This window comes from Bidens hawaiensis, unplaced genomic scaffold, assembly GCF_021521415.1.
Source record: "Bidens hawaiensis isolate Kalapana, Puna unplaced genomic scaffold, B.hawaiensis_p1.1 tig00084395_1, whole genome shotgun sequence".
Lineage (NCBI taxonomy): Eukaryota > Viridiplantae > Streptophyta > Magnoliopsida > Asterales > Asteraceae > Bidens > Bidens hawaiensis.
Window position 1 is genome coordinate 19,818 of NW_027504086.1, and position 15,284 is coordinate 35,101.

Here is a 15,284-nt window from a genome sequence, read left to right on the forward strand (position 1 = left end):
ATGTTTTTCACTATATATTATATATGGTATAGACTTATTTTTATCTCCTATTTCCTTTCTCTCATTGCATATCTTTGTCGCTACTGCTGCATATCCTAGTTGGTTGTCGGCCCTCTTTCCCCTATGCCCCCCGCTACTAGAAAATAGTGTATCACCGATCCTAATCCATCGATGACGATTAGGCAACTGTGATAAAAAAAATTCGCCCGTGATACCCAAATTTTCTTGTATTGCCTTAATGTGACTGTATTTGTTTCTTTTTCCTCCCGGTTATCAACCGTTTCTCAATTTATGTTAAAAGTTTAATAAAAGTAAAGTCAAAAGAGGTTATAATTTCAAAATCAAATAGCCCTAGCATATCATATATATATATATAGTCTGTAATTTGAACTTGAAATATACGGCTATGATGACTTTCCATTTAATTTATTTTAGAACAACGATATATTTTCTTTTTTTTATTTATGTCTATACACTTTAAATTAGAATGTCTCGTTAACTCACTCTAGCCAGACGATGTTGTCATAACCGGACGAATGCTAGGTTTTTTTATTTACTATTTAATTTAATCATATGTACGTATGATAGAAAATCACATTTAAGACATTACATCATCTAATCTAATAATTACTATAAATGGATTGTGGCTTGGGAATTGGGATTATTTTATATGAGACGTGATCCTTTTGCACCATATAATGTCAAGCCGACATATGAACAGCCAGTTGACATTGAACATATCTAGAATATCTCCATCTCTTACATATAAAATACATATATTTGCTTTCACAATCACTGCCTATATATGATATATGATACTATCCTAAATCTTATCACATCATTTTCCATTCTTCTCATAAGAAAAGAAAAAAAAAAAAAAACCAATATCAATGGAGGGTATAGAACACAAAACAATAAGCACCAACGGCCTCAACATCCACATAGCACACAAGGGTGAATCCGGTCCACTAGTCTTATTCATCCACGGTTTTCCAGAACTCTGGTACTCCTGGCGTCACCAGATTCTATTCTTGGCGGGCCACGCCTATCGAGCCGTGGCCCCAGACCTTCGTGGGTATGGTGATACCACTGGTGCACCGAACAATGACCCCACCAAGTTCACCATCCACCATCTGGTTGGTGACATGGTTGGGGTCATTGATGCCTTTGCTAAAGAAGGTGAGAAGGTGTTTGTTGTTGGTCATGACTGGGGTGCGATTATTGCTTGGCATTTGTGCATGTTTAGGCCGGACAAAGTGAAGGGCTTGGTGAACATGAGTGTGCCGTTTCTGCCGTGGAACCCGGATGGAGACATGGCTACATTGCTCACAAGAGCCCATGGAGAGGACCACTACATGAGTAGATTTCAGGTAATGCTTTGCTTGGATCCTAAGACCAAATGTTTTGGGTGCTATGGTGCCCATAGCGCCGAGCACACCGGGTGTTATGGGGGCGAATTTGGCCTCGTCGATTTGTGGGAAACGCCCCCATAAATTAATTACTGTTCCTGTCACAAAACTCTCCTACCAATCATGTGAAGGTGGGGCGTTTTGGGTGAAACCATTACACTCGGTCTAAATATTTTATTTATTAAATGCTAACACACAAAAGGTAAGCCACACAAAATGTAACTTTATTTATTAGATGCTAACACACACAAAAGGTAGCAGTCCAAGTATTTTATTTTTAAAATTAAATGCTAGCATACACAAAATGCTAGCATTTGATAGAAGGTAAACATTGTATTTTTTAAATTTTATAGAAGGTAAATAAACATTGCATTTGATATTATTTTATATTATTAAATTAGTTTAAGATTAAAAATGAATTGATTGATTTTGTTTTACGTTAAAAAATGTGGTATTCCAGATAGATCTTTTACCTACACGTCTTTTATCTTTTATAAGGCTATGTGTAACGGATGGGTTACAGTATGAGACGTTTTGCGTAATGTAGCGTTCAGTCAACAAAGGATGAGTTTTTATTTTTAAGGTGTAATGGTGTTATAGCCCAATATATATATACACACACAAAATCAATTATTATAATAATAAAAATTAGAAGGGAAGCGGCGACAATTACCCGTCCCCTTATCCCCTCTAAAATCGCCGGAAGGTGGGGGTTGTTCTCGCCGGCCATCGCCCAATTTCGCCCATAGACCATGTCCACTACGGATGGCCTAAGTGTTTGATATGATATTGCATAATGATTATATAAAATTATATATGTGAAGGATATGTTGTCTCTGTCATGTACTCTCTTGAATTCATAGTATATTACTTAGTTAACTAATTTTGACTGCCATAAACCAATTTTATTTAATTTTGATCTGTGAATGATAATTATTTATTATTTGTAAGTATTTAATTTTGGTGTAGAAACCAGGAGATATTGAAGCCGAGTTGGGCAAAATGAGTGCCGAAACAGTTATGAAAAAGTTCTTGACATACCGCGAACCCGATCAAATATATTTTCCTAAAGGTGAAGGATTTCGATATTCACCAGGTGATACGCCAGCCACTTTGCCACCTTGGTTGTCAGAAGAAGATGTTCAATACTTTGCTAGCTACCTTCAAAAGACTGGTATTACTGGGGCAGTCAACTATTATCGAGCTTCTCATTTGTAAGTAATTAATTAGTTACAACTATATATAACATATATTTTTGTGAAAATGTATCTTTTTTGAAATTATTTTTTCTACAAAATGATTGTAGGAGTTGGGAGCTGACGACGGCATGGAAGGGTGCAAAAGTGACGGTGCCGACAAAATTCATCATCGGAGACCTGGATTTGACCTATCATATGCCCGGGTTGAAGGACTACATCATTGGTGATCAGTTTAAGAAAGATGTTCCGTTGTTGGAGGATGTTGTTGTCATGGAAGGTGTTGCACACTTCATCAACCAAGAGAAGCCTGATGAAGTAAACAAACACATAATTGAGTTTCTACAAAAATTTTAATTTCTAAATTATGTATCCTCATGTTGGTTTGCTACAAATAAATAAATGTAATGAAAATTATTTTGTGATTTCTTTGAGTTATTGTAACAATTTAACCTTTATGAAATGATCTTTGGTTTTAAATTCCGTACAACTAATACGGCAGCCATGTGGTGTTCGTTATATTGTTACACGACGAACCCTCCGAGGTGCAAATGCATTAAATTAAAACACATAAGTCGTTATTTAGTCTACAAACATTAAAGGAAATGCCGACACAACAGATTCTACACACATATAAGATGTGCTTATTGACTTATTAGATCATGGAACCAAATGGAGTACTAAAAAAACAAATCTAGAACTTCTGGAGAAAGTCAAAGATGTGTTTATTGACTTTATCAGGGATTTCTTGAGTGATGAAATGAGCAGCACCTTCAATCACAACTGAAGAGGTATGTACCCGCCTTAACATCGAGCGGGGCGGGTCAACCCACAAGATATAGACAAGAGGCTTGAAATCAAGATATCATGAAGGCACAAAGCCAAAACCTATGCGCACGGCGCATATCACATATGCTCACGCATCACATATGCTCACGCATCACATATGCTCACGCGTATCACATGCTCGCGCACCATATATGCTCACGCATATCACATCTGCGCGTGGCGCATCTGCGCGTGGCGCATATCGCATGCTCACGCATCATATATGCTCACGCATATCACATCTGCGCGTGGCGCATATTACATATGCTTGCGCATATCACATCTGCGCATGAAACATCTGCGCGTGAGAATAAAGAGAAGACTTCGCGCATCCTCAAGATAGGCGCATATCACACGTGCACATAATCAACCTCGTCCTTATCCAAATCAGGATAAGGACAACCTTGATTGTGCTCGTCAGACAACCTTCCAGAAGGTATCCTTTAAGGAATAAGAATATGCTGATGTTGACAGCTGCCAATGAAAGGTGGACAACTCAGCAAAACCCATGTGCTACCACGTGATTGCACATGGGTCAGGTAAAATGCCTGGGTCAGAGAATAATCAATGAAAAAGCACCAGGTGTCCTAAGGACACGTGGCGCAAAGCAATAGGAGGAGGCCAAAAAGGCCCTAATGGGATCTGAGCCCAATCATTGGAAACCCTAACACTATAAATACCACACCACCTCCACAAGGGGAGGTAAGCAAGAAAATACATTCCAATTCCTTACTCACTCTCAGATTATTATTATCTTCTCCTACAATCTCTTATTCTCACACCGGAGGGTTACCCCAAAGAGGACCCCTCTGTCCCTTTCTGAGGGGTAAGTTCACGGTGCTGCTCGTTTTGTAGGTGGAAGAACTCATACTCCGAAGAACCATCGGTGAAATAGCATACTCATACCCGAGGAAAGTTGATCGTCTACCAGTGAGCCGATCCACGTTTCTTCATTGGCGCCATCACCTGTTACAACGGCAACAAAATCTCATCAGTTCTCTCTGAAAAACTTCACCATGGTTTCTGGTGTTCTAAACAGCGATCAAGTTCTGGAGGATATTGAGCGTGAGGATGTTAATCCTCGACAGCAGTTTCTGAGGGTGCCGCGTGATTCTGCGCGCACCACCAGTAACCATCCCTTCATCACAACTCCTCATAGCCAGACTGAAACTCCTTCAGACGATCTCACGTTCCAAAATTTGACCGGCGCGAAACAAAAAGGACCAATGGGTCCAGAAGATGAAACAAATGACCCTAAAGAATGGCTCATAAACGAACAACGGCGTTTAATGGACAAATACAATGAGCTGGTCAAACACAAAAAGTTAGCCGACCTAACACAAAGGCTCGCGTTTGATAAGCAAACCATTCAAGGAACAACAAAAAGGGTGCGCGCGCCGGAAGATGGTCACTCTGTTCACACTGAACACGCTGATTTTAGTGATGAAGAAGTGCACAGCATGAGGAAGACGCGAGATACTCATGCAGGAGGCTCACAGCTCCGCGCGCACATGAACATGACGCCTGGAGCCAAAGCCGATCTGGATCTGTACACACCGTACAACCCACCAGCGAGAGGGCAAGTGGACGTAACCACACCGTACAGGCCAGCCATCTTGGTGAAGCATTCAAAATTCACTGAGCGCATCGCGAAGGCTCCCATTCAACACAAAACCAAGATGCCAAGTGGGTTGGGCAAGTACGATGGCACAACAGATCCAGACGATTTCTTACAAGGTTTTTATAACACTGGAAACCTAGAAAGCTGGACGATGCCAACATGGTGTCACATGTTTGCTCGCTGCCTCACGGGCGCAGCGCGTGTCTGGTTCGAAAGCTTGCCGACTGGGCAAATCGATGGGTTCGAAGAGCTATTGGAGAAGTTCCAAGCTCACTTCGTACAGCAGCGCAGACACACGCGCGACCCTGATGACATCATGCACTGCGTGCGCAGGAATGATGAAACGATTGAAGACTACATAACTCGTTTCAATCAGGAATCTCTTGCAATTGGAGGTATCACTGAGCAACTCTTGCGCGTGCCCTTTATACAAGGTGCGCGCAGTGATCAACTCCGCAGAGCTCTCGTGAGCAGAGATGGCATGCCAACCACTTGGGCTAAGCTAATGGAAGCATCGCGAGTCTTCGCGCGAAATGAAAAACAAATTGCCCAAGATAGAGCAAGAGAAAGAGGGCACCAAGCAGAAGCACCGCGCAACAACGAAAGGAGGGGCAAACAAAACTCTGTATGGTCCAGGTTGCAACAAACCAGTTTTTCTCCCGCATAAAAGCAGGCGCAACCAAGCTCACCCCAGCCCCAAAAAGACAGTCGTAATCGCGGAGAGGGTGACAAGAGGGAGGGGGCAGAGAGCCTAACAGACGTCTACCAAGAATATGGACTCCCCTCACTAAAACGCCTTCACAAGTGTTAAGCACAGAGAATGTCCAGTTTAAAAGCCCCAAGCCACTACACTATAAGGAACCACCAAACAGTGGCAAGTATTGTGAGTTTCACAAGTCCACAGGGCACAACACCGATGCATGCCACCATTTGAAGGATGCGATTGAAAGAGATGTGAAATCAGGCAAGTTGGCTCACCTGGTGAAAAACCCAAGACCAGAGAATGAACAACCAGATGGAGCCTCAGCCAACAAAAAGTTCAAAAGAATCTGTGTAGCCGAGGGAGGAAGGCAAGGGCAAAGATCGAGAAAGAGAAGCGCGCAAGTCCAAGGAGATTGGCGCGAGCAACAAGTAATCTTCCCAAGAATCAGGGGAGGCCCTTCTATCAGCAGTCCTCTAGTCATCACTACACACATTGCTCATTATGAAGTGTCAAAAGTCCTGGTGGACACTTGCAGTGAATCAGACATCATGTATGAGCAATGTTTCAGGAAGTTGGATCCAGCAGAACAAGCAAGGCTCGAAATTGTGAATGCACCAATCTCGGGTGTTTCAAATGAAATCATTCACCCCTTAGGTCAAATACAATTTGAACTAACTATGGGGGATGAGAAACACAAGCGAGCTGAAATTGTCAAATTCTTGGTCTTGCCCACCACTTCATGCCACAATATGATCTTGGGTAGAGGAACGATTGCCCAATTCAACGCCATACCGTCGCCAGCGCACGGCGCGTTGGGGTTCCCAACACCAACAGGTGTAACATTTGTATACCGAGATCATTTGTGCGCAGTGACAAGTATTCCGCGGGAAGGGAGAATGAAACTTCCAATGGCAAACAACGCGCCAGAGGAATGGATTCTTAACCCAAAATTCCCAGAGCAAACAATCACAATTGGAGCTACGATATCAAACGACACAAGGTTGAGAATGAAAAGATTGCTCACAACGTATATGTCGGTCTTCGCGTGGCAACATTCTGATATGACTGGGGTTCCGCGAGACCTGGCGCAACATTCTCTCAACACGTTCAAGTCCGTAGAGCCAATTGCTCAAAAGAAGAGAATCATGGGGGATGAGAAGGCAAAGGCCATGAATGAGCAAGTAGAGGATCTACTGCGCGCAAACATCATCCGCCCAATACGATACCAGACATGGGTAGCCAATCCTGTGATGGTAAAGAAGAGCAACGGGTCATGGAGGATGTGCATTAACTTCAAAGACCTCAACAAAGCATGTCCAAAAGATTGTTACCCCCTCCCAAACATTGACGCGAAGGTGGACTCCGTGGCGCCATTTAAGCTCAAATATTTTCTGGATGCCTATAAGGGCTATCACCAAATTCAAATGGCACCACAAGACGAGGACATGACTGCCTTCAGAACCGACAAGGATGTTTTTTGTTACACAAAAATGCCCTTTGGTTTGAAGAATGCGGGAGCCACCTACCAAAGACTCATGGACGCGGTTTTCAACGAGCAAATTGGAAGAAACCTAGAAGTCTACGTGGATGATTTGGTGATCAAAAGCATGGAGGAAAAACAAATGCTCAAAGACATCGAAGAAACCCTTTGGCGCCTAAAGGAAGTAAACATGAAGCTCAACCCGAGCAAATGCACATTTGGCGTAGAAGAAGGGAAATTTCTCGGTGTAATGGTCACCAAGGATGGTTTCAAGGTGAACCCAGAGAAGGTGGAAGCTATCCTTGACATGCCCTCACCATCCACCATAAAAGAAGTTCAAAAGTTGAATGGTAGATTGGTATCAATCAACAGGTTCCTAGCGAACCACGCAAGCAAATCTACCCCATTCGTTAACACATTGAGAAATTGCCTAAAGAAAAGCCAATTCAAGTGGACGTCTGAGGCCGAGCAAGCTTTCAGTGAGATAAAAGAATGTCTGATAAATCTGCCTGCGCTCACAGCTCCACTTCCTGGCGAAACTCTAACATTGTACCTGTCAGCAGGAGAGCGCGCCATCGGCGCAGTGTTGTTGGTGGATCGCAAGGGAATCCAAACACCAATCTATTATGTGAGTCGGGTGCTGACAGATCCTGAGACGCGCTACTCCATCATGGAAAAGTTAGTTTTGTCACTAACACACGCGTCGCGCAAGCTTCATAGATATTTCAATGGTCATCCTATTGAAGTTCTGACTGGTTACAACATCCAGCAAGTCTTGCGGCGTCCCGCGCTCTCAGGAAGGCTGACAAAATGGGCGCTGGAATTAGGAGAGCACACGATCGCCTATAAGCCCCGTCCAGCAATAAAGGGACAAGTCTTAGCTGATTTCATCGCAGAAATCCCTGAAGGAAAAATTGAAGAAGCTCAGCGCGAGGTAGACCCTCCGCGAGCCAATAATGAAGAAAATGTTTGGAGATTATTCACTGATGGAGCTTCAAACAATGAAGGGTCCGGCGCAGGCTTCAAGCAGGTGGATCCAGAAAGTCATGAGTATACTTACGCAATCAGGTTGGATTTCAAGAGCACCAACAATGAAGCTGAGTATGAAGCCCTGCTGGCTGGTCTGCGCATCGCGCACAAGTTCGGAGTTAAAAAGCTAGAGGCCCATGTTGATTCATACTTGGTAGCAGCACAGGTCAATGGCCTTTATGATGCCAAGGAGAACACCATGCCTCTGTATCTAGAGCAGGCGAAAAAGCTCATCGAGCAATTTGACTTCTTCAGAATCATACATATTCCGCGCAGTGAAAACAAGTCTGCTGACGCGCTGAGTAAGATGGCATCAACCAGCTTCGATCACTTTGGCAAAGATGTCAGGGTAGAAGTAATGAGCAACCCGTCGGTGGGAGCGAAGTCTGTCCTTGTAATTCATACAACCCCTTCATCATGGATAACTCCAATAATGGAATTCTTGAAGGAGGGAAAGGTACCGGACGATCGCGCACAGGCGAGGAAGATAAGACACAAGTCGCAGAACTATGAACTGCTTGATGGTACATTATATCGACGCTCTTATCTTGGACCGCTCATGAAATGCCTAGATGCTGAGGAAGCAAGCTATGTGATCAGAGAGATACACGAAGGAATCTGTGGAATACATGCTGGCCCGCGCATGGTGGTTGCCAAGGCAATGAGCGCAGGTTACTATTGGCCAGGCATGTACTTGGACGCGTTAAAAGAGATCCAAAAATGCAAAGCGTGTCAGAGCTATGCGCCAAACACCATGCGGCCAAAGAACAACTTGATTCCGTGACCTCCGCATGGCCTTTCCACAAATGGGCAATCGATATTGTGGGTCCCCTACCGCAAGCGCAAGGGCGAGTAAAATTTTTGGTAGTGGCAGTAGACTATTTCACAAAATGGGTTGAAGCCAAGCCACTAGCAAAAATCACAGCCGAGGCGATGAAGCAATTTATCTGGAGCCACATCATATGCCGTTTTGGCCTGCCCATGGAAATTGTGAGCGACAATGGCAAACAATTCACCGACAGGAAGATATCCAGCTGGCTCAAGGAATTGCGCATCAACCAAATCTTCACTTCAGTATACCACCCTCAGGGGAATGGCCAAGTGTTGCGCGCGAACCAAGGCTTACTAAATGGGCTGAAGAAAAGGTTGGAGGGAGAATCCCATTCATGGGTCGAGGAGCTACCTAATGTCCTGTGGGCGCACAGGACATTAAGCAAAACCAGCAATGGCGAATCCCCGTTCAGCCTAACCTATGGAACGGAGGCTGTGATTCCAGCAGAAATTGGATGCCCATCCCATAGAGTGCTCATGATGAGTAAGATTGATAACGAGCGCGAAAGAAGGTTGGATCTCAACTTACTTGAAGGGCGCAGAGAAGCGGCTATCATCAGTGAAGCCAAATACAAGAAAAAACTAGAAAAGTATTACAATCAGCGCGTGAAAGAATGCCACTTCAAGAAGAATGATTTTGTCCTTCGAAACAATGAAGCTAGCCCCGCGATACCCCCGGGAAAGATGTCCCCCAATTGGGAGGGACCTTATCAAGTCTTGGAAGAATTGGGAAAAGGCGCATACGCTTTAAAAGATTTGAATGGAAAGAAGATCCCGCGCGCATGGAACGCAGCACAGCTTAGAAAATGTTTCATGTAAAAATTGTCAAGTTTGTAATCAAGGCTTTTTAAGCCATTATGAATAATGATACGCGCTATCTTCTCTTAATGTGTGTTCTATTACCTTTTGCATACATGTTTCACACTTCCCTTTATTAATTTTGAGCAATATGACAACATTGTATTGACATCAAAACAAAAATAAAACAAAGTAAAACATACATGCGCGAGCTTCAAGCTCAAACGCGTTAACGAGTTTTAACTCTAAAACGTCAGGGCCTTAGCCCAATAATATGAGCCTTAGCTCAGGGCCTTAGCCCAATAATACGAGCCTTAGCTCAAATCACTCACAAGATCCATCCTACATGCTGCGCAGCTAGACCATAAAAATACCTAAGCACAACAAAGGCAAAGCACATGCCAAAACATAGTTGTTAAGGTCTCAGGTCGAGGTCGCGCATGGAATTGTAATGGATATCAGAGTAACACATACTGACACGTAAAGGCTAAAAAACTCATAATTCCCTATAATAAATGCGCGATAACGTCGCGCAAAAGAGGAATAATGAAACGCCAAGGCACGTGTCAACATAGTCAGGATATTGCAAAATCACTTAAAATATGACAAGGATTAAGTAAAATAATTTCCTTACAACCTTGTTCTTATTTCAACGTGCAAGCATATCTTATATTCAATAAGCAAACATGCAATATAAGAGATGAATGGGGAATGCGCAAGATGCGAATAAGGGAAAAACAAAATTTCATTCCAAAACATAGAAGGTTACAAATTTACAAAATGATGAGATACAAACTGCAAATAAAAAAAAAACATGAAGGGCTTCTCAAGTCTCTATGTCGACGTCAGCCTCTTCATCGCCCTCATCATTACCTCCCTCAGCATCTGGCGCAGCCCGCTCCTCGTCATCTCCAAACTTGCCATAGTCAAGCTGTTCGTCTTGAATGGAGTCGTCTTCTATCACAATAGTGTCAGGAGCGGGTCCTTTGGCCACGCCAGAGCCGCTAGCAGAGGCAGCATTGCCCGCGCCATCATCGCCGCCACCAGCCCCTTCACACTCGTCAAGTAATTTCTTTAGAGCGCCGAGATCGGGCTGATCAGCAAGCAAGGCTATCTGCAAAGCATAAGGAAAAGTGTGAGTACAAAAAGACTAGGAAAATAAGTCAAGGTAAACTCATTAAGGTTAAAATACCTGCTCAAGGATGGGAATGGGAGTATTCAAATACTTCTCCCCCACCTCGGCCATGTCCGCGCAGACAACGTCGAGCTGATAAGGGTAGTCGGATGGGTTCTTCAGCATGCTATATTCACAGCCATCCTTAAACCCTTCAGCTCGACCCACCAAGCTCGAGGCAGCGTTGCAATCCATCACAAGGGTCTGAAATTCGTCTGAGTATTTCATCGCATAAGCGCAACGAGTCATACCCTGTGAGACTAGCCATTGGCGATCCTGCGCGAGGGAAGAAACAGACGTCTCAAGAGCAGGAATCTGAGAGTTTAACAACTCAACAGTTTCCTTGGTCTGTTTCAGCTCCTCTCTGTCGGACGCTGCTGCCGCCAAGGCCTCTTTCCTTTCCGCTCGCGCAGCATCGAGCGCTTCTTGGCTAGACGCTGCCGTCGCCAGGGCTTCATCCTTCTCTGCCCCGCGCGGCCTCAAGCTCCTTCTTCAGGCGCGCAACCTCACTCTCTAATGAAGTTTTGTCAGTGATAGACTGCACAAGCGCTTGGTCACGCGCCTCTGCATCCAGCTCCAAGTCGCGCACTCGCCGCGCATACTTGGCCGCGTCCGCCTCTGCTGCCTGCAGCTTCTCCCGCGCAGCCTGCAGCTCATGCCCGCGCTTCACGAAGGCAGCGTTGGCACTTGCTCGGTTCTCGCTGAGTTCTGCTTGGAGTTTCTCAGCTCTCTCTCGAGCGTCAGAAAGATTCCAAGCAGATACCTTAGCCTCTTGCTTGGCCTCCGCAAGAGCATCACGCACCTTTACATAATCATAGCGAAGCTCTTGGGAGGCAGCAAAGAACGCTGACCCAGCGAAAAGATGGTCGTTGAGCAAGTCCACGCGGGCGCGCTCCTCCTGAAACCTCCTTTCAGCTGGAGGCACGGAGTGAGCCCAGAAGTCTTTACACACCCCCATGGACTGAAATGAGCTATTCTCAGTAATATTCCATCTCGGGCGGGTATATGTGATCGGCTTCCTGCAAACACAAAGCAACGTTCTAGTCATCTAAACACTAATATGGAAGTCCGCGCAGCGGAGCAAAACGAACTTATACCTGCGGGGAGCAAGCAGAAAAGTCAGCGCCAGCCCCATGAGAAGACTGCGCCACGAAATCTCGTGGCGCTACAGGGCTTGCGCGGCCGCCATCGGAGTCTTCAAAATGGACCTCCTCATCTTCCTCTGTAACAGGCCTTTTCTCCTGCGACCTGGAAAAGTCAAAACCAGTCTCGCGAGGATGGCTGCGCGCAGGAGGAGGTGAGGGAGGTCTCGACGCCGCGAGATCAGCGCGTAATACAGCCTCCTGCTCCTTAGCAATCCCAATGAGGGGAGATTCAGTGCTTGCAGGGAGCAGGAGCAGAACCAACGGCGCCGGCGCCAGCAGTGCCGCCAGCAGCTTGTGTGCCAGCTATAATGCCTATGAAAAAACCAACAAAGAGAAATGATTCAGGACTTGATCTAAAAAGGAAAAAGTCAGAAAATAAAAGCGCAATATATACCTTGGCGCACCGCCGTTCGCGAGTTAAACATCGCCATGAAGTCCATTTTCCCCCGTTTTGAGGGCAAAACAGGGGACTTCAAAGCAACCTTCGGCGCAGCCTCGGTACCTTGTTTCGCCTGAGGTTGATCCACCAAGGTCGCCGGCTCTACAAACATTTGAGTGAGCAAAGATTCATTAATAACTCTATCGGAATCACGCTCATAAAACCATAAAGTATAAACAAAGTAAACTGTTGAAGAGGAAACAGCAGGCGTAGCGCCGCTTCCCTTTTCCGCCGCGCGAAGAGGTGGTGGCGGGCACCATACCTCGTGTTGACAGGAGGACTGCCCACACCTAGAGGCAAAGAAGACAAGGAAAACTTGGAGGTAAACCCCTTGGTTTTCTCAAGTCCCTTCGCTTGAGCAGGAGGATCCTGAGCAACAGGGGCATCATTTTTCTTCTGTTTTTACTGGCCCCTGCGCCAGTTTTCCCTTTAGCCTTACGCTTGAGTTGTGGCACCTCAGCTTCCTCCTCCACCTCTTCTTCCGCGAGCTCCAGCTCATAGTTCTCAAGCGCATCTACAATACGTGCAACAGAAATGTTAACCAAATTTGGTATTCTAAAGGCATAAGCATAAGTACAAAGGCCAACCAGGCGCATCGCTGTCAAAGCAAAATCTCAAATCAACAGGGGATGAACATATCAGCGAAGCGATCGGGGAAGCCAACTTCCCCAGCGCCCAGCGCGACAGAGCCACCCTCCATATGCTCATCATAGACGGCGTGGACGTACTCCTTGCTTACTGCATAAAACAAGACAAATGATATCAGCAAAACGAATTATATTCACGCAGAAATAATGCAATGAGCTAATAACTCACATAATCCATCAACTTGGATAACAGGCTCAGTCGCACTGTCGGCCCACCTCCTGCTCATGCCAACCCCCACCAGCGCTTCCTCGCAAATATTCTTGGCGGGGGATGGTTCAGCAGTCAACTTATTAACCCATGCGCCAGTTGGGTTCTTAAGAACATTCACATCCGCGGGCGCAGAAGTGATCGCGCGCATGGTCATGCGGATGGGAATCACACCAGCCTTAATATAGAAAAATTTCTCAGACCAGTCATGAAGGCTCTTGAAGGAAACAGTGCAGCACTTGACCTTCTGACTGCGAGGAACGAATGAGAACCAAGAATCTTGGATTTTGGCTTATAAAAAAATTGAAAGCGCCGAGGGGTTGGCTCCTCGCGCTGAGCTTTGCACATGAACTCAAAATGAGTCATGCGCACAAGTCCAAAAGGATGGACTTGGGATATGTGAATCCCATGAAATTGAAGCAGCGCACCCATAAACCTTGTCATCGGGAGACGAAGGTTGCAGTGAGTGAAAAAATGGCAATATAAGGAGATATAGCCGGTGGGCGGATCTGCCGCCGTTTGCCCGGCCGCCGGAAGCATACAGCCATACTCAGGGAGAAAACCCTGAGAGGCGATGAGACTGTCAAAATCAGACTGTCTCAATTTACAGGGAATCTCATCCCACCTCTTTACTGTCTTGCCCTTCCCCACCTCCTCCGACGAGGCCTCAGCAGCCCGTTTTCCCTTGCCGGTCTTCTTCAAAGTGGACATGACTAATGATTTTACACGGCGTTTGCTTGGGGAGATTGTGGTGTCTGGGTTATCAGACATACAACTGTGAAATCAAACAGAGGTTACTTCAAGAACGGAAATCGGAATAAAAATGGAAGGAAAGGAAAGCTCTGAAATAACAATGAAGATGAAGAATAATAACTCAAAAGGCTTGCTTTTATAGGCCCAGGAGAGAGAGAAACAGGTACTGATCAGAGTTCACGCGCCCCCACTCGCAGGTGCAGGCCAACGCGAGCGCGACACGTGTTCCTGACTGTGTGAGGGGACATGAAAGGGAACGAAACAGGTACTGATCAGAGTTCACGCGCCCCCACTCGCAGGTGCAGGCCAACACGAGCGCGACACGTGTTCCTGAAACTGTGTGAGGGGACATGAAAGGCAACTGTAGCACCTCGAGCACACGAAAAGTCTGACACGTCTCCATCTCTGACGCATGTCAGCACCAACCAACCGCGTACATGGACGATTCATTTCAACCACAAGGATAGAATTTCGCGCAACGATGAGAAATAAAAAAGGAAAAGACAAAACCCTATTAAAAGAGAACTATTAAGTCTAATATCTATCTTACCTCGCTCGCGCGAGACAAGACACACATTAGACTGGGGGGGCTTGAAGAGGTATGTACCCGCCTTAACATCGAGCGGGGCGGGTCAACCCACAAGATATAGACAAGAGGCTTGAAATCAAGATATCATGAAGGCACAAAGCCAAAACCTCTGCGCACGGCGCATATCACATATGCTCACGCATCACATATGCTCACGCATATCATATATGCTCACGCATCACATATGCTCACGCGTATCACATGCTCGCGCACCATATATGCTCACGCATATCACATCTGCGCGTGGCGCATCTGCGCGTGGCGCATATCGCATGCTCACGCATCATATATGCTCACGCATATCACATCTGCGCGTGGCGCATATTACATATGCTTGCGCATATCACATCTGCGCATGAAACATCTGCGCGTGAGAATAAAGAGAAGACTTCGCGCATCCTCAGGATAGGCGCATATCACACGTGCACATAATC

The 15,284-nt window shown here is 45.5% G+C and overlaps 1 protein-coding gene across 1 annotated transcript; it reads left to right on the forward strand.

The window, feature by feature from the left end:
• Window positions 1–663: 663 nt before the first annotated feature.
• LOC143607640 (epoxide hydrolase 2-like) lies at window positions 664–3,146 on the forward strand. Its single transcript, XM_077083017.1, has 3 exons — window positions 664–1,370; window positions 2,379–2,623; window positions 2,716–3,146. Exons 1-3 carry the CDS (start codon window positions 891–893, stop codon window positions 2,960–2,962), a joined length of 972 nt encoding a protein of 323 aa, XP_076939132.1. The 5' UTR covers window positions 664–890; the 3' UTR covers window positions 2,963–3,146.
• The last annotated feature ends 12,138 nt before the right edge of the window (window positions 3,147–15,284 follow it).

Coding starts and splice junctions, on each gene's coding strand:
- LOC143607640 (XM_077083017.1), top strand. CDS start 891: ATGGAGGGTATAGAACACAAAACAATAAGCACCAACGGCCTCAACATC. Junction 1,371..2,378: donor ACTACATGAGTAGATTTCAG/GTAATGCTTTGC, acceptor ATTTTGGTGTAG/AAACCAGGAGATATTGAAGC. Junction 2,624..2,715: donor TATTATCGAGCTTCTCATTT/GTAAGTAATTAA, acceptor AAATGATTGTAG/GAGTTGGGAGCTGACGACGG.